Source organism: Grus americana, chromosome 2 (genome assembly GCF_028858705.1).
Source record: "Grus americana isolate bGruAme1 chromosome 2, bGruAme1.mat, whole genome shotgun sequence".
Taxonomy (NCBI): Eukaryota; Metazoa; Chordata; class Aves; order Gruiformes; family Gruidae; genus Grus; species Grus americana.
The window spans coordinates 136,769,691-136,793,533 of record NC_072853.1 but is presented as its reverse complement, the minus strand read 5'-3'; the positions used below and the strand labels follow the sequence as shown (position 1 = coordinate 136,793,533).

Below are 23,843 nucleotides of genomic sequence, written 5' to 3'. Positions count from 1 at the left end.
AGCAGAAATTTCACAATCCCAGAAGCTGTAGATTTTACATGTCATAATAAACACAGAAAAGGCTGAATTTAAGAGAGTTTCTCTGAAAGCAGACTAAATCCCACTTGGAGCTGGACTACGGTAGTAAGCAATGAAGCAATGTCATTTCAGAGTAAATCTCATTGATTTCAAGTTTTGGGGATGAAATTAGAGGCACAGTATTTCTGGCTTGGAATATTTTTCTGCCCCTGTTTTCTTTTGATTAAAGAAAAATTAAAGTGAAATGAAGAATTGTTTCGGTTTTCTGCTCAGAGAATGCTGCAATGCAATGTTTCAACATAATGAATTTTATTACAGAATCTTTTTGAACAACTAATTTAACGTTTACCCCAAAGAATACAGATGTTGAAAAGAAAATATACATTTTACAGGAGTAGCTGTTAAAGAATTTTAACATGACTTCTTGTAATCTTTTTTAGCATATAGGTGGGCTCAGAGAAGACAATGATTGAATTTATACATATATAATCTTTGATGGTAAAAAGTCCATCAAAACCCTCTTATATTTTTTGGCCCTCCCACCATTGCACACAAGTATCCCAGGAACGCACAGATTAAACCGAAAAGCCCCTACCATAGCATCCAGCAGCTCTTCATTCTAACTTTTGCTACCTGTTCACATTTTTGGTTTGTAAATGTTGGATGCTGGCCAACAAGTCACCAGTCAGCAGAATCGCTGACTGCCAACACGTCCCCCCAGTTAAAAGGCAGCGCTTTCCGTGCATTCATCTGTTTGAGCTTTGGAAAAAGTTTTGAGTCTCTTTTACAGCCATTCGTGAAAAAAGGAGTAACATTAGCCATTTATATATGAAGAAATACTCAAATTACAAAGGTAATTTCAAATTTTGCTGAGAATTCCCTTTAGTTAGATGAAGAAAACCCTTGAAAATCTACCCGCAAAGATCTACAGTGATTTGAACGTGCAATATTTGGTTCACTAGAAGATATGCTCAGATAGTTTTAACAGCTTTTGTATATTCTTAATTCAATCAGATTTCCCAAGGTGAAGAAAACCGTAGAAGACAGAATAGATATGAAAAAAACACTTAGCCTAAAAGCAAACTAGGGAGCAAGAGCTGTGATGAAGCAGGCTAGACAGATTCACAGCTGCTATGTTCTTATAGCTAGCAAAACAGCTGGAGAAGTGAGAATTCTGTTTCCTAGAGGAGGGGAAATCACACACCCTTGAAGGGGCTGGAGTGTGTCTGTTGGCTTTGCACTCCACAGCTGTCTTCTCACTCAAAACCTTGCTTAAGGAATCAGTCCACTGCATAAGAATTTTCATTCTCCTTTAGGTTTCTTATAAGTAACGTCACATGAGATGTTTCCTCCAATTCATGGTTATGCAAGAGCTAGTCATTGCCCCAAGTTTATGCAGGACCTACCAACCACAATCTTCCAACAGCAGAGCTCAAGCTGAGGGGGGCAGTGGTAGCTGTGGAGCAACAGCGTGCACCAGGACCGTAACTTGGATTGCAGTGGCTCCCCTCCGAGATGCAGTGCAAAGAGAGAGAAGTGGCAGCCTCTGCTCATACTGACTGGGAAGCGTTTTTGAGTTAGGATGAGAACACAACTGCATAATCTGTGATCCCACACTTCACACCTATTTCCAATGTTCAGATCTTCTCCTATTGCTTGGGCTTTTCTTCATCAAGAAAAAGCGCTGGCTGGCAGAAACGTGGATTTGTGCCGTGAGTTTTACAACGCTTCTGAAATCGTGAATCATTTGTCCTAAAGGGCTTGTGTTTTCAGAGAAACCTTGAAGAGCAACACATCCCAGCGAGCCCCAAATGCTACACGTGGAACAGGGAGCCAGCAGCGCTTCTGTATTGCCAGATCCAAGACTGCACAATGACTATGTCGTGACTCCACATCTAAGTTCCAGGCATGCATCTCTTGCCAGTTGTCATGAAATCAAACTTGTACACCCGAGCTACAGGAGGCTCATGCATGTCCAATGTGAATGTCACCTTATGTCCTGACAGGCATTAACAGATGCAGTAAACAAGAATTGCCAGTCAGCTCCCTTCTTTTAAATAACTTCCCTTTATTCTTCATGATTTATTCTTCTAATCCTTGAAATTAAAACATAGGTGTGTTCCCTGCACAGGTGCATTTATGTATCCTCACTCTTAGTTTTCAGAATATTAAAGAAAAACTTTCAATATATTAAATATTAAAAAACTAATAGCATTTTTTCTCTGTTTCAAGGATGGTCCTTATTCCTCTAAGCTGAAGGATATTGCTATGTTCAAAACACCAGTTATTCATCCAATTACAGAATCTCAAATTTTGCCATCCTTCTGCAGCAAGTGATATTTTCAGTTGTGGCATTCCCACTGATTTCAGGAGACATGGTAGTAAATCTGAGTGAAAGCAGCACAGCTGTGGGAAGCTATTTTCTAGACGTGGTATTTAACTGAAAGCCCAAGTGAAATCCTTGTTGTATCAATGCACACATGAATTTTCCCATTTAATTCACTGTGACCAGGTTCAGCATGAGCAATACTAAGCATCTTTTATGTTTATGAAATAATTCATAAGTAACATCCCAGTGTGCTCTAAGGCACCATTACCTGAAAGCTGAAATTTAGAAACCATGATTCTTGTCAAAGTATTTTAAATCATTCTGGTCTTCCCTTCATTAGACTTTGACAAACGTGGAATATTTTTGACCAAACCAACAGTGAAAAAATTCTGTTGAAACCCACGTTTCACAGTCAGCTTCGAGACATCTGAAACTGCAGTATCATTTAATAAAATTGCTGCAAAATAGACATTATTGTTGTGTACTCACTAGTGAAAAATATTTAATGCCAAGAATAGTTGAGAATTCAGATGAGTATCTTCAGAAACTTAACTGCTACTGAATTCCTTCAGTAAAGCTTCATAAAGTGGTGTAAAAAAGCAATTTAACAGTTGGCTTTCCAATGCTTTTAACTGCAGTTCTGCGTACTTGCAGAAAAAAATATTTAAATTACAATTAAAATAGTTTTGAGATTCTGGAATGAATCTAGAATAATCTAGATCCAAATTTTTCACTAAGTGGCTGGTTAACCACAGATACTCATAGATTTTTGCTATGCTTGCTGTTGGTATACATACAGATGGATCTATGCCACTCTAGTTTTTATCAAATAAATATCTATTTGACAATCTACAAGAGAAGTGGAAGTATTTATAGAGAAATTAGCCAGTATTTCCTCTCATGATGAAAAGAGACATGCTGTCTTTCATAGGGAGCCTTGCATAAGCCGTGCTGTGAGAACTCAGACATGGTCAGCATAAAAAATTCTTTAGGACCCTTCAGGTACAGGGACACAGCCAGAACTCTTAGTGCCTTCCTACCCTCTTCTTACTCCTCCACATCCTGAACTTTTTGAAGAGCAATGTCAGCTAAACCAGCATCACTTTCCAGCGGACTTTCAGGCTGCAGGACTAGTGCCTCGGTCTCTTTGATAAATTCAGGGTCTTCTGTTCCATCAATAGCATGATTTGGATTCACTTCTTCAGTAGCATCTGGACCAGGATCTGATGCTTCTTCACTTGTAGAACTACCCTCTACTAGTTGCACTTCGTCTAAACAAAAGAGAAATCTCATCATCAGAAAACACTGAACTCATCTGCAAGCAAACATTCCTATTACTGAAAAATAATAAACACTAGGAAATGTTGCATCAATTACAAAAGTGATTAATTTAACCAAGCTTCATCAAAAAGACCTAAGATGCTAGAGTTCTGCCTAAGTTGGTGTAAGATTACTCAGCTGTTACACATTTTAAGTCCTGTTACTACTGTTCCTTGTGGTGCAGTTAACGCAGCATTAGTTTCAGCAAGCAAACTATAGATCCTAACCTTTCTTTTGCTTTTTTTCTTGTCTCCTTTTTTCTTTGGCAGCTTCTAGTTCTTGTTTTTCATGAATTTCCTTCAGGGTCTTGCAGACTTTTTTGTGGGTAAACCAGTGTATTTTCTGGCAGTTCTGGTCGCAGTACATCACCTGAAAATTACCAGAGCTATCAACTCATCTTTATATAGTAAAAAAATACACAATATTCTTGTATTTCTTAGTGTACCAAGTTAAATCTCTCTATGTATATTACTTAATGGTATTTTTAAGCAATTTGTAAGGTCATATTGAGTGATTCTAACCTATATAAAACTCTATAAAGAATAGTTTGTTAACTCTATACATACAGAAATTTTACTTTCTTAATTCTTAAACATGCACACTTGGAAATCCAAGTACTCCTACTTCTGAATTTCAGGCATCTCTCCCAGAAGCAGATGGCTTGCACATTTTCAGTGCAGGCACACATGCCATTCCTCCTAAGTCTACATGGTAAACAGTCAAGCATTCAAAATGCTCAGCACCTCAGTGGCACTACTTTTTGTGATTCATTATAACTATTTATGGATTCTTACCATTTTACATACTGAACATCTTTTGTCTGCTCCCTTTCCCCCACAAGTTGTACAGAATTCAGCATCCACAAAACCCACTTGGCCAGTGATAGCTTGTGTGAGTACAGAAAAAGCTGTAGGGTCAGAACCCTGAAAGGTAAGACAAGAGGTGGTGATGAGGTTAAAACACGACACTGTCACGGAGAGGGACACGCAAGAGAAAAACAAAAGCGGCAATGCAAGCTTCCAAGTGGCCAGCTGCAGTCACGCTCAAGATGCTGCAGCAGCAAGAACATAAAACTAAATCATTGAACTTCAACTAAGATGCCCAACTTCATGTTTATATGGTTAGATGGAGTTTTATATAGAAAGTTAACTTAGTCCTTAGCTTCTGTGGAAGGGAGGATAAAAGTTATAGTTTTTTACTCTGTAAATTATTAATAATACTATTAATGAACTCAGTGTTCTTTACACGCTATCACTGTTTGTAGATCATGTGCAGTGGGTATTTGCAGATTAGTCTCTGCGGTGGCACACAGGAAGATATTTTACTTGTCACCGATACCTATTGTTCTCAGTGTACTGAGATACTACAGGCCAAATGTCAGAACTCAGAATCTTCCAAACAATTATTTGCATATTATTATTTAGATATTATTTGCAGCGTCTTTCCCATGCCATAGAAACAGCAAGGTTTAGTATATTTTACTGGTACCCATAAATTAAGACTATTTTTTTGGGTAATGAGCTAAACATCAGAGGAAAAAAATGCCAAGTTGCTCCAGCACTAAGTAAATCCTTAAAGTGTTAGACTACCAAGGAATATGCACAATGATAACTACTACGACAATACTGAGATGCCCAGACTGAATCCCAGTAATTGTGCATGCCAAAGGTCAAGGGCTTCCAGGCAATTAAAAATTTATAGCATCTCGTCCTTCCCAGTTCTGCATAAGGGACAGAAATCCAGTGTAACAAACCGTATTTCTTTGAAGGAAGAAGGCAGAAAAGACTGCAAGTTCTAAGAAAAAAGGGACAGGAAGGAAAATGTTTACTGTAAAGCAAGTCTTAATGCATCACAATGGCTTATGTTTTCAAACTGTGTTTATTTTTCTGGCTTAGGCAAACAGCAGGGATTGTATTAAGCCTCAGGACATTTTAGTAGACTGGAGCCACTTAAGATGGAGGCTATTTTTAATTCACTCAGCATAATCCAAACACGTCACAAAACTGTTCCGCTTCCCCAGTGTTAGCACGTAAAACATCTAGCTCTCAGAGACCAGAGAGAACATTCTTAAAAAAGAATAGTAACTCTTGTCTAAGATTTATTATGAACTAATGAAATAGTACTATAATGAAGAGTGTGTTAGCAAAGGCATATGAGGAAAACTGAAGTCAGATTTTTTACTTGTAATTTTGATTTCCTAATTTAGATACACATTTTGTTCTGTATTGCATCATCTTGCTTCTCCCTGTGATAAAAAGAGCTTCACAGAATGCTCTCCCTTTTTCTACCATCATACATTACCAACTTTTTGTGTGCACTAGAAATAACGAATGCATTAAATGTAGGGAATGATTTGATCTTAAATTGAATTTAGACATTGTGAAAAAAGAGTGCAAAATGGGTTTTGTCTGTGTCTGCATTTACAATTTGTAAAAGCAAAATGGCAAAGAAAAACTTAATAGACACTCCAGAGTAGGAAAAGAAAGCTTTGATACAGAAACAAATTGTTTCAATTTTCTTTAAAAGCTGAGGTATTTAAGCATTCATTATGGGCACAGGTTGAAGTATTTTAGAGCGTTTTCCTGCAATATGTAAAATAAAATTCCAGTTTGCCAGAGAGTTAAGGGACACCAAAAACCTTTGTTTAATCTAACACGTTGCAGAAGCTGAGACCAGAAAGATGGCTTAGTTTAAACTGAATTTACTATGCAAGTTGCTTAGAAAGTATTTTCTTGACAGGAAAAACTTACTATTTCAACAGGAGCAATACTTCTCACGAGCTGCTGGAGCAACGTAGCTTCACAGTAAGGAAACTTTCGGATACTTTCTCGAATTAGCTTCTCTTGATATACAGGAAAACCATCTTTATCTCTCCCTTTCAAGAGACTACATTTTTTAAAACCAAAATCAAATAAGAAATCACATAGTAAATGTTCAAGAACAAATGCACAGCATGCTGTACTCTGTCCTCTTTCAAATTTTAGAGAAGAATTAAAATTCAAAAGAATCTGGCAACTTCATACGTTAAAGTGTATAAAATGCAAACAAAATTATCTTTATTCTAATGCACAATCATTACGAAATATAAAATAACTAAATGTATGCTCTGAAACCACTACTTACTAATTCAACCACGCAAAGAATCACCTACAGCTAGACTAGTATCTACATCAGACTGAAGTAGCAAAATGCTTTGTTGTGTTTAAAAATGAGCCTTGTAAAAATAAACACTGAAGAATGCACAATACTTTAAAATACAAATTCTGCTTTACTTATGTTTAATAACATGTTAAGTCCTGATGCCTCTTATCTATCCGGTTGGCTCCTACTTTTTTATGTGGTTCACTGATGAACTATTTGATTTCAGTATGTGAAAGCTGACTTCGTAATTTATTTTCAGTATCACAGAAATCCACGGAGGTCTATGGGGAAAGTGATCCCTCTAAAAGTCAGGCCACTTGCTTTGATACTTAAGATCAGGCAGCTGGTTTTGTAACTCTGAGTAGGTTCTGAAGATCTAAGTGATTTAAGAGTCCAAGTCTCATCCAGAGCCAGTGGGATTTGTAGTTCTCAGTTGCTTAAGTGTTTTTGAAAAAAAAATCTCACCCTGTATGACTGCTAGAGCAAAATAGCAAGAGAAATGTTCCCAGGTGATCCATATCAGACACTGAGAAATTATTTTTTCAAGGCTATCACTCCCCTTTTTCTCCACCACGTGTTGCTCTCTGCCACTTCATTTGCCATCTCCTTTGCACCCCAGGAAAGGACAACTCCACTTCAGACAGAGAAAAGGGAGTCTGCACCACCCTGAAGTGACTGCAGCTGGGATTATTTAAAAATTTACTTGGCATAGCCTCTATCCATGACAATCCAATCTATTACTACAGTTGTCTTTTTCTGATATCTGTAAAGCTGGTTCATATATGTGCCTTCAGATCTCTCTGTAGACATACGTACCTTTTGATAAATCCATCTAGTTTATCCTCTCGCTCATTTAAGAATGTGATACATTTCTGGAAGATGCAACTGATGTAGTGCATTTTCATAGCAAGTACTTCATTCATATCTTTCTGTTTCATGCACTTCTCGCAAATTAGATCCAGAACCCTGTAACATTTCTGCAGTGCTTCTACTTCGGCCAATAGAGGGTTCTCTTTTACCAGCAACACAATCTATGAGAAAGATTGAAGAAAATGTAATCCAATTAGGAACTAATAACTTTAAACTTGTGCACTAGCATTACAGGTTATATAGCTCATTGTAGCTAAATTTCAGCGGAGTTTCTAATATTCCTCTACTTCCATCTCAGGCAGTCTTCCCCTTCTGTTTTCAGTCATTATTTGGTATTATTATTTAGTATACTGTAATTCACAATTCCCATGCAAGAAACATTTACAATTAAGACTGGTATTAGAAATAACAAGGATTTTTTCAGAATAAGAACCTGAAGAATCAAAACCATTTCAAAAGAGTTACACGCACCATCCTAAAATCTCTTTGCTTCTGAAGACTTAAATCAAACTGGATGTGTATGAATTTAAGCAGCTTCACAGAACACATCAAACTCACGTAGTCTTGGAGTACTTCAGGTGGACTAGTAAAGCACTGAACTAACCTTTTTATGAGGAAACTGTATACTCTACTCACTAAATTAGCTGCCACTGGTGCGTTACTGTTTGTATGTGCCACAGATACCTGGTTGGTAACTGTTGACAAATTCCTGACTTTGGCAAGCCCAAGGCACCTGTCTTTGAATTTAGGTGTATTAATTTCTCAAACCATAAAAGACATTATTTTCAACAAATATACAGGAGGTAAAAATAGACATCTCTTGCCCATACTTCCAGAAACAGCAGCAGCAGTAGGTGTTACTATGGTGAACTAGTGATGAAGGTAGGATGATACATGCTGAGACAAGCATTGAGAGAACAATGAGATTTTGTTAAGATAGGAAATTGTTTTATGTTTCCACTTCAAGTGGGGCTAGGAAAAAAAGAAAGCCAAAAAAGAAAGTTATTTATGGTTATTGATGCAAAAAATAAGAATCTCTCTGCTTCAAGGTGTTAGTCTAAGATTCTGGTGTACATAAACACTGAAATAGCTTTATTTTTGAATGAGGTCTAAATGTTGAGCCTGATTCTTTCTCATTTTCAGAAGCATCTGAATTAGTGGATAATGCTTTTGATCTCAGTTGGACTTGGAAAAGCTGAATGCTTTCTGACATAAAGAAACAGTTCCCATGCCAACAGACATATACAATTTATTTATTACCTCACCTTAACAGGATGCATGTTAGTAGTAGTAATAATTTTATGTAGAGGCCCAGCTAATTTTACTGGCAGTTTTGGTTCTTTATCTAAGCCTTGTGGTTTAGTATAGTAGTCCAGCCTTTCACGTGGAAAGAAGTTGTTGATGACAGTCACACAGTCGTGTTGACCTAAAGGCACACAAGAAAAAAACCAAAAACACCAATGAAATTAAATAATAATAAAACAGAACACCTAACCCCAAATCTAATATAAGCAATACAGGTGAGAATTACCCACAAAGGAGCTTAGCATGATGTGCTTTGCAGTGGTGACAGGCAACTCTTGCCATTCTTTTACATCAGTAAGTGTACCTTACTGACTCCCAGCAGGAAATGACTTCATGAAATTTCATTTTGAGAACTCTATCCCCTTCCCTGGTAAGCCAAAACTAAGAGACTAAGTATTTGTCCTCAAAGTTATACTATACTAGTAATCTCATACTGATGTTAAAATTTCTCAAGAGAAGTTCTCTCTGCTTTGTAATTTAAAAAATTCATGGCATTTGCGTTGGGATTTACAAGTTTTCAGACCTGAAACAGATTGTAGTGTATTAACCTAAAGCAAGAGAAATTATAAGAACAGAACATGCTTAAAATTAAAAAAAAAAAACCTGTCATGTCATGTGATGAAAGTAACAAGATGAGAGAAATTACAGCCCCTTCTTGTTTTCTACATCTGACAATATGATGGATTACTGGGCTAAAGGGAAAGTAAAATTTAGCTTCTCTAGTTCAAGACCACATCCTTTAATCTGACTGATTTATCTTGGCACTAATCCTATTAATCAGTAGAAGACAACACAGCCAACCAAATTCCAGCATTTAAAACCCTCCACTGTTTTAGAAGAGACTGTTCTAAGCTAATAGAGCACAGTGTAAGACAAATGACAGGGGAAGAAGTATCCTCACTTCCCACACACAGACAGATGAATTAATGTTGATTGGACAGAGAATAAAAAAGAACAGGAATGGATTCCAATGTTCAGACTTTTACAGAGTAGCGTATCTCAGTATGCCTGAAAATATTTATTCAATCTTGGTGACATGATGAGATTTAAAACAAGAATTCTCCAAAATCATGTTGGAGATAACATTCCCCATTCACTAATAATTCAGCATCACATTGGAAAAGATTCTCCAAATCCAAAGTATAATTAACAGGAGTGGACTTCTCTGACATATTAAGTGAATAGTTAAGGTTTTGCTGCTTGAATCTCAAGTGAGCAATGTCAATCTTCTCCTCTTTAAAAGACCAGAATAAGATATGGTTGAAATTGAAACTGCACTAACTCACTATTCAAGGAAGTAAATCTAAATGGCAAGGTAGGCTCTTGAATCCAGAACACCCAATGGACTTGCAAGAGAGTGCTCAGACATTTAAACAATACGAGAAGGTTGTGTTGAAGTGAAAATACAGGTCCTCATGTTTGTTTCTTGGGAAGGTGTGTGGGGTTTGTGTGGCAAGGTTTTGGTAGCGGGGGGGCTACAGGGGTGGCTTCTGTGAGAAGCCACAGAAGGTCATCTGGCCAGCAATAGCCGAGTCTTTAAAATGACTCCACTTTTTCTGGTAATATGTCATCATGCATCCCTGCTAGAAATAGAGAAAAAGTGGTATATTTGGGAATGTTAATCTAGGACTCTCCCAGCGCTGTCAAGACAGGTAAAGAAGTAAAAATGGTTTAGAAAAAAAAAAAAAAGGCAAGAAAAAGAAACATAACAACGGAGAAAAGCCTAGTTACATGTTTTGCCCAGGATCACACAGCGCACTGGAACAACAAATCTTTTCTCTTGTTCTGGTCAAGCTTAGGTCACTAAGTAGTGACTACCTCAGAGCAGGTTCCAAGACTTCTCCCTGTCCCACATACAGAGGGCGAGAGCAGGGGGTGACTCCCCGCTAGCACACAGCATGCTGCTTGGTGGCAGAGCTCAGGTGAGAGTTCCTGACTCCTACCACTATGTTCATTCCTTCCCACAAAGGAAGTGCCAATTATGCACTTTGTACTGCACTTCAGACACCTCAAATGTTACCAGCTTCCTATTTGAAAAGTGATGTCACAGCAAATTCTTGCCCACTTGGAGAACAGCAGCATCTATTCTTACCGATAAGATCACTTGTGCTTTTATGAAACAAAGCATGGGAACAGAACATAAATTGACTCTGTTACAGGATGAGATGTGGAAAAAAAAGCCAAACAACTGTGTCAGTTCAGAGCAGATCATTAAATAATGTTTCTCCAACAAAAAGCATCAGAACCTAACATTTTACTTCTTTAGGAATTTAGGAAATGATAATAGACTTTCTCCTTACCCACAAAAGCAGCCATCTGGGCCGCTGTCCTCCCCACAGAGTTGACAACATCAGTCTCTGCTCCAGCCTCTAACATCATCCAGGTGATTTCTTTGTTTCCTGAATTTGGAGGGGGGGAAGATATGGGGAATGAGAGAGAACAAACCAGAACTTGTCATTCTTTATGTTGCAGAAAACCAAGGGGTGAATTTCTTAAAGGCCAGGAATAACACTGAGGGAAATTAATGTTCTTAATGTCATTATTTTAAGAACAGATTAAGAGAAAGGCACAGTGCTGCCTCCTTATTTATGGTTCCAGAGGGTCAAATGAAAAGTACAAACTAAATTCAGGCAGGCTGTAACTGCTCTCTGTAATGCACATTCAGCTCCCTGTGGAGCTTATGGGAGTCATATGCATGTAAGTACACTAGAGCTTGGTCCCTCTGGATAGCAGTATAGAAGCAAATTCTACTAATCTAGTTTGACACTTCAACATTTGCTATTCTAAGAAGAAAAACAAATCCAGTACTATTATGTAGCAGGAGCACAGAGAAGAGAACAGATTGTTCCTTTCTCCACAGCGGGAACTGGGTGTTCAGACTGGGCTAAATACCAAGTAAAATGAAGCTAAAATTTGATGGGAAGATTAGATGACTTAATTGGTGCCCTTCAGAGACTAATCAGGACACTTGTCACCACTCGTGCTGGTTCTGCTTTCAAAGGTATTCTACTTTATCAGGTTTTGTGCATATGCTAGGTACAGAAAAGTGAATATAAAGAAAGAAGGGGGTGTTGGATGGAAGTGAATGTTTCTGATTCAATAACAAAAGCATTGCATGAGTAGTGCTCATGTAGCTTTTGCACTCACAGATAACAGACCTTAAAGTCAACATTCAGTAGCATTCACACCCAGGATGACAGGTTAAAAGCTCAGCTGCAAGAAAATGGTAAAAATCCAGCATTTTCCATAAAGCTGCAGTCATTTACCAACCTCTGAGTTTGTTCCCATCTATCTGCTGCAGCTCTGATATTGCTCAATGCCACAGAACGCAGAAATTTCCCACATCTTTTTGCCAAAGTTTCAGCAGAAAAGAAATCTGATGATCCAGTTAAGGTTTCATATACACACATACGCCATTTTTTTTTTTTATACTTATGATGAAAGAAGGCAGAGTTTAAACTCTACCTAGTAAGAAATCTTACTTCCCTAGAATCTCCTTTTTGGGAATACTTAAGTGGCCTGGTAAAGAAGAGACTTAAAATAACCTAATATTCCCAAATATAGTCTTTTCTCCAGAAGAAACAATGTTTTTTTTAATGTAGTGTCTTTTTCTCACTCAAGGAAATAATTGTTCCTTTCATCATGGAAAAAGAATAGCAAGAGGAAAGCTGCAAACCACCACCTCAGACAGAAGAAGATACATACAGCTATAAGCACTCTCATTAAAAAAAAAAAGAGTAGAGTGAAAATTAATGTGAGAAAACATGTTTTTAAAACTTACTAAATACATTTTTTAAAGCCCACAAGATAATTGCAAAAATAATGTAGGACAAAGGCAAAATTTGAAAAATACTGGGTTGATTTGACAAACCTCAAATATCACTAAAAGCTACTGTAGTCCTAAAAAAAGCAGTTTAGTGCAGCATCTTTTTCAGTATAACACAGTATAATTAAACAGAATGTATCCCACTGCACAAGAAAACTGTCACAGGACACTCAATTTTGAGATCTGTAACAGAACAAAGTACAGGTAGACTATATGACTCAAAATGCTGAACAAAATCAATTTTTATATGAAAAAAGATCCCAAGCCTAACAGTAGCTCTCCTGATGACTCTACTGGTCTTGACATATTCACATGGTTCACGTAATAGTAAATCTGAATAACAAAAACACACCAACATTTTTCTTTATTAATTTATGGCAAATTGTACTCAGCAGTGTCATAAAAATCAGTGATCTAAGTTTAGTAATTAGTTACCTGAAAGTCCAGCAAACATCAAGGCGGTATATCCATGCTCATGTTCATTGCAGTTAACATCAGCTCCGTGTCGCAAGAGCAACCTGCACATGTCTACTTTCCCTTTGTACGCTGCATGCATTAGGGGGGTCATGCCATGCTAGCAAAAGAAAAATGAAGGAAGAAGCATACAAAAAAGAATTCATTATATCTCTTGATCTCCTCCTACTATTGATAATTTTCACTACTACACACATATTCAGTATAACTACCAAAGCCTCACGTAATATTTGTTAGTAACAACAAAAAAGCTCACAAAATCTTGATGAAAAAATACGGTTACTAAGATGCAGATTTTCCATTTCCATGTCACTTTTCTGATTATGCTGTGCTATATATATGAAAACAGACCAGTGGTGAATAAAAAAACCCCCATTTAATGCAAATCTGTCATTCGCCTTTTGTATAAGACATTAGTGTTAAAGAGAACTAATGCTTCTGCCAGCAGGAGAAGCTTGTTTTTATAAAATTTGTCAGGTTCCTAAGTTATTACTTTCCCCCTGCATTATATAATAAGCAACAAGAAAACTGGGAATAGGCTGTTGTTAGTTTTACCATTATGAAGATCTGCAGTTTCTGAAACCCATCTTGCTCCTTTTTAGTCATGATTACTGGTAATTGTGCTAACCTCCTCTCTCCCACTTATCCACCCTTTTGGTATTGTGTCTGTGATCTTACATCAGCCAGAGCTCTGACAGCCCTTGTAAAGACACACAGCTCCAACTAGACTTTAACAACCACACAGTCTCAAACCTTGCCTTTTGATAAACTACACCAGTGCAAACAGGATTAGCTTCAGCAAGGGAGGCACCGAGGTTTTATTAGAGTTGCACTGGTGTAATTATAAAAGCAAACCTGGGCAAAGCCTGGGGGGGAGGGAATTTTCAGAACTTGGGTGAATTGTTAGTGCAGGCTCTCTCCCTCTCAAAGGGCAGGGAGAAGCACATTTCTGTTTGAGAAAATTGCATGACATCTCATTTTTAGAATTTGATATGCTTTTTCCAGTACGTTGTTTATTTTCACTTAACGTCAAGTCAGGATTCACGTTATCAGCCAAGACATAGTAATTGCCCAAGAACATTCTCCAGCACTTAATACATGGGAGCGTGCTTTAGTTTGTCCCTGAAGGAAGACAAAATGGCATTTTCTTCCTTCTTTTTGCAGGTTAAGGCTGTGTGCATGAATACATTCATATACACCACTACTGCAGCTCTGTAAATGCATGGTAATGTGATACTCTGAAATAATCTAATTGTCAGTTTCAGCCTTAATATATTTTTTGTTTCAATTTATGATACAATAAAACCTAATTCAGTTATGTTTATGGGTATAATTTTTAAAAAATGCCTAAAAGTGAGGGAAATTGGGAAAGTTAAAATTATAACAACAATTTTAAAGTAGTATGTTTTCATTATTCCCCATCCTAACTGAAAAGAATAAAAAATGGTTACTCAAAGTCAAATTACTATCAGCCTTTCACATTCACAGCAAACAAAAAAGGGACAGGCTAGACACAAGCTTATCTGGAAAAGCTTGGTATCCTGTATTATGTCCCTATGCAGAACTAAAATGACTGCAAATACTCTTCTCAGGCTGAATATCCAAGACAGGTCCAGCAACAGTCTGTTTTCTGACAGATGACATCTGGATTGTCAATACAACATATTTAAAAGACTAAACCAGCAGACAGTTTATTAAGCATACAGACAAAACAAATTATTTATTTTTCCAATATTGAACAGAGGATGAAGAATCCATTTTCTAGCAGCTAGTATGTAACATTCCTTTGTCCAAAAATCCAGTCTTTTAACCTCATTCTCTAGAACAAAAAAGAATCTTTCCCAGTTTCTTGTTTACTTTGCAGGGATGTTACATAGTTTACAGGGAGCAAAATTAACATCTCCTGTCTTCTGCAGGGCTTTAAGTATTCCTTGCATGTCTGACTGTACAAGGGGAATAGAGTTTGCAGTGCCTCTAGAAATGGCCTGGCACCTCCCTTGACCAGGTTCTTCAGCTCATCAACCAACAAGGACTCCCTGGTGCAACAGGGCTATGCCTCATGGCACAGCCAGCCCAGCCATTACACACCACCCTTCCCAGTTCCTGATGTTGAAAATATACCCAAAGTGGAGTGAGGGATTGGATTCCAAGAGCTAAATTGACCTAATGCTGCCATGGTGGAGAAGCCAGTTGAAGAAAAAAACCCCAGCACACTACAAGGTCAGTGGGCTGAATCAGCCAGCAAGGGAAGAAAAGGGCACGTGGGGAGGCAGGAAGGGCAGGTGAGTCCCAGAACCAGGGATGAGTTGGGCTCTACCACCAGAAGTGGGGGAAGAAGAAAGCAGGTCAAACTATCTCTCTTCAGCACCTGGGAGACATATGCTTCCACAGGATGAATAAAAACAAATTTATAAAGATAATAAACTGGAAAAGCAACCTTCTGCCTTCTAGGAACTATGGAGGAAGTTTTCAACAACCCTGTTTCTCAACCTTTGCTGACCACAGGAAGTGGGGAGCAGGGGTGGCAAGGGAACAAGAGTCAGGACAAACAAAAAAAAATAAATACACAGACCATCTCGCATCCCAGTGACCTGTGCATATTTGGCAGAAAAACTGAGTATGTTGTGAGCATTTAAACATGCATGCTGAGTGTGTAAGGGCACAGACATGATACACGTATATTTTTAAAAGCCACTGTTCTGTGGATAACACACTGATGATTTGCTACTGAAGTAGCCACACAGATTTGCGTTACTGAAGATAAAAGAGGCATCCAAGTGGTCCCAACATGCCCAGTGCTTTACACTTCTCATGCTCACTTCACCCCTCCTCTCAACTGTGGAAACCTGGTCAAGATGTGGCACACACAGGCTGGAGCACACTGGAGCAGCTCCCTCAGCAGGTATTGGGGTACACCACAACATTGCATGTGTGAATACCAGCTACCTAAATAGAGAGGGAGAGGGCTGTAAAAACCCTAGCTGAAAAACTGCTGTGGACACTTCTATGCTGACAGCCTGAGAGTGTTAAAGCATCCAGCTCTCTCTTTCCCAGCTCATTTTGCAATGAGGAACCCAGCCCCACATTAACATGGAGAGTGCCTTATTTTATTCGTTTGATTCAGGCAACTATACCAGTTCTGTTAATTCAGAGCATTACAAACTAAAGGCATAGACTGTAGGTTTGGGTTTTATTAGAGACAGTATTTGGGAAGTTACTAAAAAAGAAACAAATGATGAAAAAAGAACAGGTGCCACAAGGAACACAGAAATACCAATTGTGGAATGTCTTTGAAATCAACTCTCCTAAAAAGAAGAGCAAACAAAGGAAAAGCACTACTGAAATTAGACCAACTCACTAAGTCTCATTCTGGTGGCTATTTGGAATTGGATTGTAAAAATGTCTGACTTTTAAGAGAAATTATACTGAATGCTGCTAGTCTAGAAATATGTGTCTTGACTTTTCATGGGATGAAAGCCTTTAAAAATTTCACCCTTAAAGCTTTTGAATAAGATGGCCCTTACTTATTTTAAACTTCTAAGCAGGATTTGGAAGGTAGTCAGCAGATACATGGATGAAAAATTTTAGCTATAGTTAAGTATGAACTAATTAGAATATGAAATACTGTTCAGTGAGCGTTGATGATAGCTATAGGTCTCCTCCTTTATAGTCACCCTGATGAGCTTTTGGTTTCACATATGCAACACATTAGATTCCTCTGATGATCTTTCTGTTCATCTGCAGCGATGAAAAGTTAAAATCTACATCAGTCAGTGACCTGCATTGAAACCAGATAATTCTTAATAGCTGTTGAATATTCTTTGGTTTGTGTATTTTGAAATACCACATAAAAAACATCAAAAGACAGAACTCTTTCTCCTCAGTAAAGGCCAAGGATCCGGGCACAGGAAGTTCATACTGGAATAGCAAGGTAGATTAACTGAAGAACCCTCCACTGAACATAATCAGTCTGAGTAAAGCTGCACATATCTCATACACTAGTAAGCTGGCTGCTGCTGTAATTCCCAGAAAGTATTCAGTTTTGTAATTAGCATACAGAAGCAGACTGTTTCCAAAAGATGTATTTTATTACTGAAGTGAACAGCTAAATTGCCAAACTAGAGGAAAAAAGTAATACTGCTAATGCCAAATGATAGTTCTGTATATAAGATTATGAATGCCCTTAAAATTATTTTAAATACAGAAAAACTGTGAAGCCTTTTCAGATCAAGTCTCTCTGCTTGATCTGCAGAAAATACAGGAATGTAGCACTACAGTGCTCCTTCGGAACTTCAACTATTGACATGACTGGAGGAAACTTTCAGAGCTAAAAACCCGTGTAGTTCCTCTAGACTGCCTTTCTGTAATAATCTGAAAGATCTTTGCCACACGCTGCAAATAGATGGAGTTGAAGTCAGCAAACTGGCAGCGTGAAGTCACAACACTATTTACAAGCTCTGTATTCCCAGGGGAAAGAAAGTTCCCGAACGCTGTCTTCCACACTACGTTTCCAAATTAGCAACCATTCCCTCTAAAATAGGACAAAACCTAAGCAATGTGCATTTAAATGAAATATATTTGTGTGTATTTTGCATCCATTTCCATTGCCCATGTATTTGTCCTAATGTTTCGGCACATGTGAGCTTAAATGCCCCTGAAGTTTTAAAGCTGCCAAACTGTTAAAGACAAGTTTTGTGGAAGAGCTATTTAGTTCTTCGTTTTCATAGACAGTGATTTAGCCTAAAAACCATTCCTTTCTTCAATTACCTAAATCCACAAAGAAACAACAACAAAAAATTTGACTTGGTCATAAAGGATGCTGGGGAACAAACAGGACTGTATCAGCTCGATATCTACAACCTTCTGGAAGATGGGCATCTGTAAAACAAATTTGAATAAAAAGGTCTTATTCCGCTTTCAAGTGACCTACCGCTCCTAGGAGAGCACTGCAGACAGGAGAAGGTGAAGAGTGAGTCAGTCTTGGCACGTGGGCAGGAGAAGAAATAGACTTAGAGATTTTTTTTAAATATATGTAACAACAGCAGAAGCAATGCTGAAATACTGTGTCCAGCTCACACCTACATTTTTGAAGATGCTGAAACAACTGGAAGAGATTCAGAGAAGAGCCATGATTATGGCTCAGTTACTGAAGAAACATAACTTTAAGCACGATGCTTAAGAAGTCAATACATTTGGAAGATGTTAAAATGTGACTTGGCCTTTGTCTAAAGGTACATAGAGAAAAGATTGCTGATTGTCAGTAGTTTCTAATCTAGAAGAAAGCAGACCTGAGCAGTTAGAATGTATGATCAAACAAAAAATTAAAGGCACATCTTATGCGTTTATTTTTTACAGTCCGGAAGTGCAACATGTAACAGTCTGCTTCTGGATGCTGTGGATCCTCCAGGCTGTGGAAATTATTAAATTGTGACTGCATGTTTGCTGCAGCACAAATAGACACGAGAATTGTATTAAACCTGTGCTCATTCTGTGGATTCTCTCATTTAAAAAGGACTTTAAGGAAGGAAATGAGTTCTTAGTTCCCAAGTGAATTCTGATCCCATTTCAATATCTAAGCATTCGATTTTCAGGGCTGTTTCCTCATTTCTTAACATTAATAAAATGAGTAACAGTAGCAATATAAATAATAACGTGAATTTCAGGATAAACAGCTAAAGCAGCAGCAGAAGAAAATAAGACCTAATGCATTCAAAGCAGTCTCCAGTTGTGGCAACACTGAATAACAGATGAAGCTAACATTTAACTTGGGTTTCACACACTCTGTTTATGTACAGATATTAGAATAACACATTAAAGGGAAAATGGTTTATAGCAGAAAAATTCTAAAAGCTGACGTGAGATGACTGATGGATTAAGAATCCTAAACAAATCTGAACTCTTTCCTGTTCAATATGCATCATTACTCACCACTCTTGGGGATAAAAAGGAGACTGCATGAAGTCCATTGCATGAACTTTTTAAGCCTTGTGTGCCTGGGGTGTATTTAGTCAGATGTGAACATTAGGCCAGTATTGTTAATACTACTTCTTTAACAATAGCCTGAGGCATAACTCAGTTTTGGTTTCTATTAATAAGCCATATCCTTTCAACAGGAATCCTGCATGTTGCACTAATATCACATCAAGGGTGCAGTCGTTCAGCACTACTTCAGAAATTACACTAAAAGAAAAGCTTTCAAAGTCCATACAATAAAACGCACTTGCAAACATACTTACATTGTTTCTTGGGTTCCTAAAGTTTACTGTAAAGCTTAGTTTGACTAGTTTGTCAGAAGACTGTTGAAATTCATGCATTAGAAATTAAGGTTTAAATATTTAACTGTATTTAAAAACAATCAGAAAATGGATTGGTTGGCAGCACAAAAAAGGCTAACAATATTCCAGGAACATGACCAGTAGATGAAGTGATCATTTTCCTCCATTTAGCATTCATGAGACCACATGTGCGATACCCTGCCCAATTTTTGGGCCTTCCAGCCCAACAAAGACATGGATAAACTGCAGCGAGTTCAGCAGAGTACCATCAAGACATGGCGGGAACGTTAGCACTTGTGCACCGAAGAGAGGCCACAGGAACTTGGCTTGTTCAGCCTGGAGAAGAGATGGCTTTGGTGGGACCCAACAGCAGCCTGCCAGTGCCTACAGGAAGATCATCGAGACGACAAAGCCAAACTCTTCAATTATGGTGATAGGAGGGCAAGAGACAATGCGTGCAAGTTGAAATAGAGGTTCAGAGATAAGGGAAAAACATTTCCATCGCAAGCACAGTAAGTCAGTGGAACAAGTTGCCCAGAAAGATTGTGCAGTCTCCATTCTTGGAAGTTTCCAAGGACAGACAGGATAAAGCCCAGAGCAACCTCATCTGACCTTGAAGCTGAAGCTGCCTTGAGTGGCAGGCTGAACTAGAGACCTTCTGAGGTCCCTTCTAGCCTGAATTTCCCAGTGATCCTACGAAATTATAAAGTTGAGGGAAAAAAACCACAAACTGACATTTAAATTGATAAATTACACATTGATCTGGCATGCAAGCTGGGCAATTACAGTTTTGCTTCCATGTTACACTTCAAATTAATGTTGCATGCTTTAGAAAAACATTGTAAAAAAAAAAAAAGGGGAAACAGATGTGAACATCACACAAAGTTCCTTTCTCCATAAACTTCCTCCCATCTTCAGCAGCACTTAAGAATTTTACCTTCTACACATCTGCCTCTGCAAGAGACAGTGTGTTTTCCACTTCTGTCCTAGCTGCTCACTGAGTAAGTTTATGGGTCTACAAAGATAAGGCTTTGGGTGATGAGATGCAAGCGCGAGATGGGGACAGGTATTCTTTACGCACGCTGTCTGCCGCTATCTAAGCAGAGGGACTACAGTTTGGCGGAGGTGACAAAAAGTCAGGGAGCACCCCCATGTGTCTTGCTGCAGCGGTTATCTTACCTTACAGACACCAAAGCTCATGCTGGAACTTGAGACAAAACACCAACAGTGTAGCACTTTAAGTAACTTTAAGTAACTTTCTTAAAAAGAAAAAGAGCTCTTCAAAGATTCATTATTCAGCTGCAGGCTGGAAGTATCTTCAGAATAACTCTGATTTCCAGGAGTCTGTATAGCAATGTTATTTAACAAGAAGGCCTTCAGACCTAGTATTTTCGTTGCTAAACCCAGCATAATGCTTGCACGGTTTTGCTGTACCTCATCCAAGCAATTGACACGGACATTCTTGCTGCCCAGTAGCCTTCCAGCCTCCTCGGTGTTTCCTTTAATTTAAAAAAAAAAAAAAAAAAAAAAAAAAAAAAAGACAGAGAGAAGGGGGGGGAGAAAGGGAATAAATTGAGAATCAAGAAATCAAGAGGAAAAAGATCAATTCCATTCCTGATTAGAATCAAAATCTTTGTAGATTAACCACTTGGAATGTAGACTATCCACCAATAAATCAATCACACTTAGTGAAGAGACTTAGGAATGAACAGCGCTCTGTTCTAGAAGCTAAAAACCAAGAAACCACAACATCAAAGAGTAGTCTGAGAGCATGCACTAGAAGCAAACGTCCATTTTTTGTGAAGTAACTGCTCTACACACATACAAGAACAGGACCCTAATATGTCTCTTCATAAACTGCATCAGAACAATTCTGAATGAGTAAAATGATGCTGAGCATTTTAACATATTGAGTACTTTGACCTCTTCTGGAGCACCGTATGTCTAAAAGAGCTATCTAAATTCTCACAAAAGGGAATTATCCAATTTCAAAGACTTTTCTGGTCTGAATGAAACATGCTTTAATGTAGTTACATCCCCTTCCTGTTTAAATTTGAAATTTGCAACATTTCACCTCCCAGGTCCAGAAAAGTGGAAGGAATTTGCCTTTAGTAATAGAGAATTGAGGTGGAAAGGACAAGGACTGAGCTAGGTTGATCACCAACTTTTCTAAAAATTGCCAAATGCGTAAGTAGGCTGAAGTCTGAAAAAAAATCTGTGCAAGGAAAAACAGGCCATAATTTTGCCTTGATTTCTAAACAAGGCACTAAACTGATAGATTTCAGACTTGTAGAATTGGCTAGAGCTTACAGTTGGAACCAGGCTGTTCATAGTGGTAAGCGGAATGGAGCAAAGAGACAACAAGCAGAAGTTGAAAGAAAAAGAAGCTTCAGACTGTATATAAGGAAAAACATTTTCACTGTGAGCCCAGTAAGGCAGCAAAACATGTTCCCCAGAGACACTGTACAGTCTCCATCCTTGGAGGTTTTCAAGGCTTGATCGGATAAAGACCTGAGCAATCTCATTTGACCTCACAGCTGACCTGTTTTGAGCAGGAGGTTGGCCTAGAGACCAAGAGATCCTGAGATCCCTTCCAACCTGAATTATCCCATGATGCTTCAGGAAAGTTAGACAGAAGCATCTGCAGGATGAAGCCCTGAAACTTCTGTTTAAAGTGAGTCAATCAAACTGATTCTGATCCACAGTAAACTCATCGCCAACTGTTCTGTCCTTGTGTCTCCGACACAAAGAAACTTCTTAACATAAAGGAGAGTGAAGCCCCAAAACTAAAAATAAAATTTCATATGGGATCAAATTGCCTCAGAACTACATACAGAAATGCATGGAGTACAATCAGGTGTTTTCAGTTTACCTCCAACTAACAAAGAATCATTCAGAATTTTCAAAATACAGTTTGGAGTATAACTGTTCAGATAGGGGTGGGAAATTCATGTTGCTGGACTGTGACATCCAACTGTTATGACAAGCGTGACAGAAGGGCCCTCAGCAATAAGCATATACACCACATAACATGGTGAAACTGCAATGCTTACAAAATAAAACAGTAAAAGGGATAGAAGGTGCACAATACTCTGGACAAGCTCAAGTTCTGTTAATTTAAGAACGTCCTGACTGCAAGGACATCCTAGTTTGGCAAGAACACATAGGGAAACTTGTAACAGGCTAAAAAACTGGATTATTCCCAATAAAACATTTTTTTTTTCTAAGCATATTAACACAAGTCAATAGATAAATGTCAACGCCCATGACTAATATGAATACACACAAGAAAGGCATAAGCTTTCCTTGGCAGAGTTAGACCCTCACAGCTGGGCTTCCCCAGCCTGAACTGCACAGCACGGCGCACCCTCTCCACACCTGGCAAGCGGCCCCTTCGCATTCCCTGGCTGACACAGGCCTGTCCCACGTACGGGCAGTGTGAGAGAGAAGCCTGCCCTCGCTTCCAGGGGAACAGCCATTTTCTCCGCTGGGGAGAAGGGGGACGGGGCCCAAAGGCGGGGGCTGGAAGGCAGGCAGGCCCATATCACGGCCCCCGAGAACGGCGACCCGAGGAGCCCGCACCAGCACGGCCAGTAACGGCTCCAGCGCCCCCGACGAGGGGCCGCGGCCTGCCCTTCGCCCGCCGCCACTAACGCCGGCGGCGGCGGCTGCGAAAGCAAACATTCCTCGGGTACAACCGGCGGGGCCGGTGCGGCGGGGGGCCGCCTGGGCTCTACGAGGCCCGACGGAGCTGCGACACGACACGGCCCGGCCCACGGCGGCGGGGCAGGACAGAGCGGTGCGCAGCCTCCGCCGAGAGGGGCGCCGGCGGCAGCCTCGCGACGAGGTGAAGGCACCGGGGCCAGGCCCGCCGGGGCGGCACTACCGCCCACCGCCGCGGAGGGGCGAAGGCCGCGCCAGGCTCACCTGTGGCGATCACTCCCAGCAAGTCCTTCTCCTCCGGGCTCAGGTCACCTCTCCTGGGAGGAGCCATCGCGCCCCTCTGCCTCCCGCCGACGGTAAGGCAGACACTCGAAGCGGTGCCGTCTGGCAAGGCAAGCTCAACCCGGTCGCAACGACTGCCCAGGCCCGGCAGCGCCCCCCAGGCACCCCCTCCCCGCGGCGAACCCAGCGGCGCCCACCCCCACCCCGCTCCTCATGGCGACTTCCTCCCACAGCCCCGCCTCGTCAAGGGCCGGCCCGGGGTAAACCATTCCGGTCGAGGCGCTGGGGGGGATTGTGTGATGGATGTCCCCCTCCGCCGACTTCCCAGCTCGGCGCTACG

General features: G+C 39.5%; 2 protein-coding genes across 4 annotated transcripts in view; one reads left to right on the top strand and one right to left on the bottom strand.

The window, feature by feature from the left end:
* Window positions 1–310: 310 nt before the first annotated feature.
* ANKMY2 (ankyrin repeat and MYND domain containing 2) lies at window positions 311–23,724 on the bottom strand. Of its 3 annotated transcripts, XM_054816311.1 has the most exons (10): window positions 23,486–23,724; window positions 20,993–21,057; window positions 13,245–13,383; window positions 11,284–11,382; window positions 8,944–9,104; window positions 7,625–7,839; window positions 6,418–6,553; window positions 4,462–4,590; window positions 3,895–4,036; window positions 311–3,618 (listed from the first exon to the last, which is right to left on the bottom strand). In XM_054816311.1, the coding sequence occupies exons 1-10, from the start codon at window positions 23,550–23,552 to the stop codon at window positions 3,395–3,397; spliced, it is 1,377 nt and encodes a 458-aa protein (XP_054672286.1). In that variant the 5' UTR covers window positions 23,553–23,724; the 3' UTR covers window positions 311–3,394. The 3 variants fall into 3 exon arrangements, with proteins under 3 accessions (XP_054672286.1, XP_054672288.1, XP_054672287.1); XM_054816313.1 differs by lacking the exon at window positions 20,993–21,057 and having other exon boundaries at window positions 23,486–23,625; XM_054816312.1 differs by lacking the exons at window positions 20,993–21,057; window positions 23,486–23,724 and adding an exon at window positions 20,738–20,985.
* BZW2 (basic leucine zipper and W2 domains 2) overlaps window positions 23,532–23,843 on the top strand; it is a 59,681-nt gene continuing 59,369 nt past the window's right edge. The window contains exon 1 of the mRNA XM_054816317.1: window positions 23,532–23,577. The gene's annotated coding sequence lies outside the window, so the exon portion shown is untranslated. The remainder of the gene's footprint in view (window positions 23,578–23,843) is intronic.

Bases quoted from the DNA above. Each gene is read 5' to 3' on its own strand.
- ANKMY2 (XM_054816311.1), bottom strand. From the start codon at position 23,552: ATGGCTCCTCCCAGGAGAGGTGACCTGAGCCCGGAGGAGAAGGACTTG. The intron at 13,384-20,992 runs GTACAGCAAAAC...TTCTTTTGCTAG, and splicing joins GTGTCAATTGCTTGGATGAG to CATGGCATGACCCCCCTAAT. The intron at 11,383-13,244 runs GTAACTAATTAC...CTCCAAATTCAG, and splicing joins GATGTTTGCTGGACTTTCAG to GAAACAAAGAAATCACCTGG.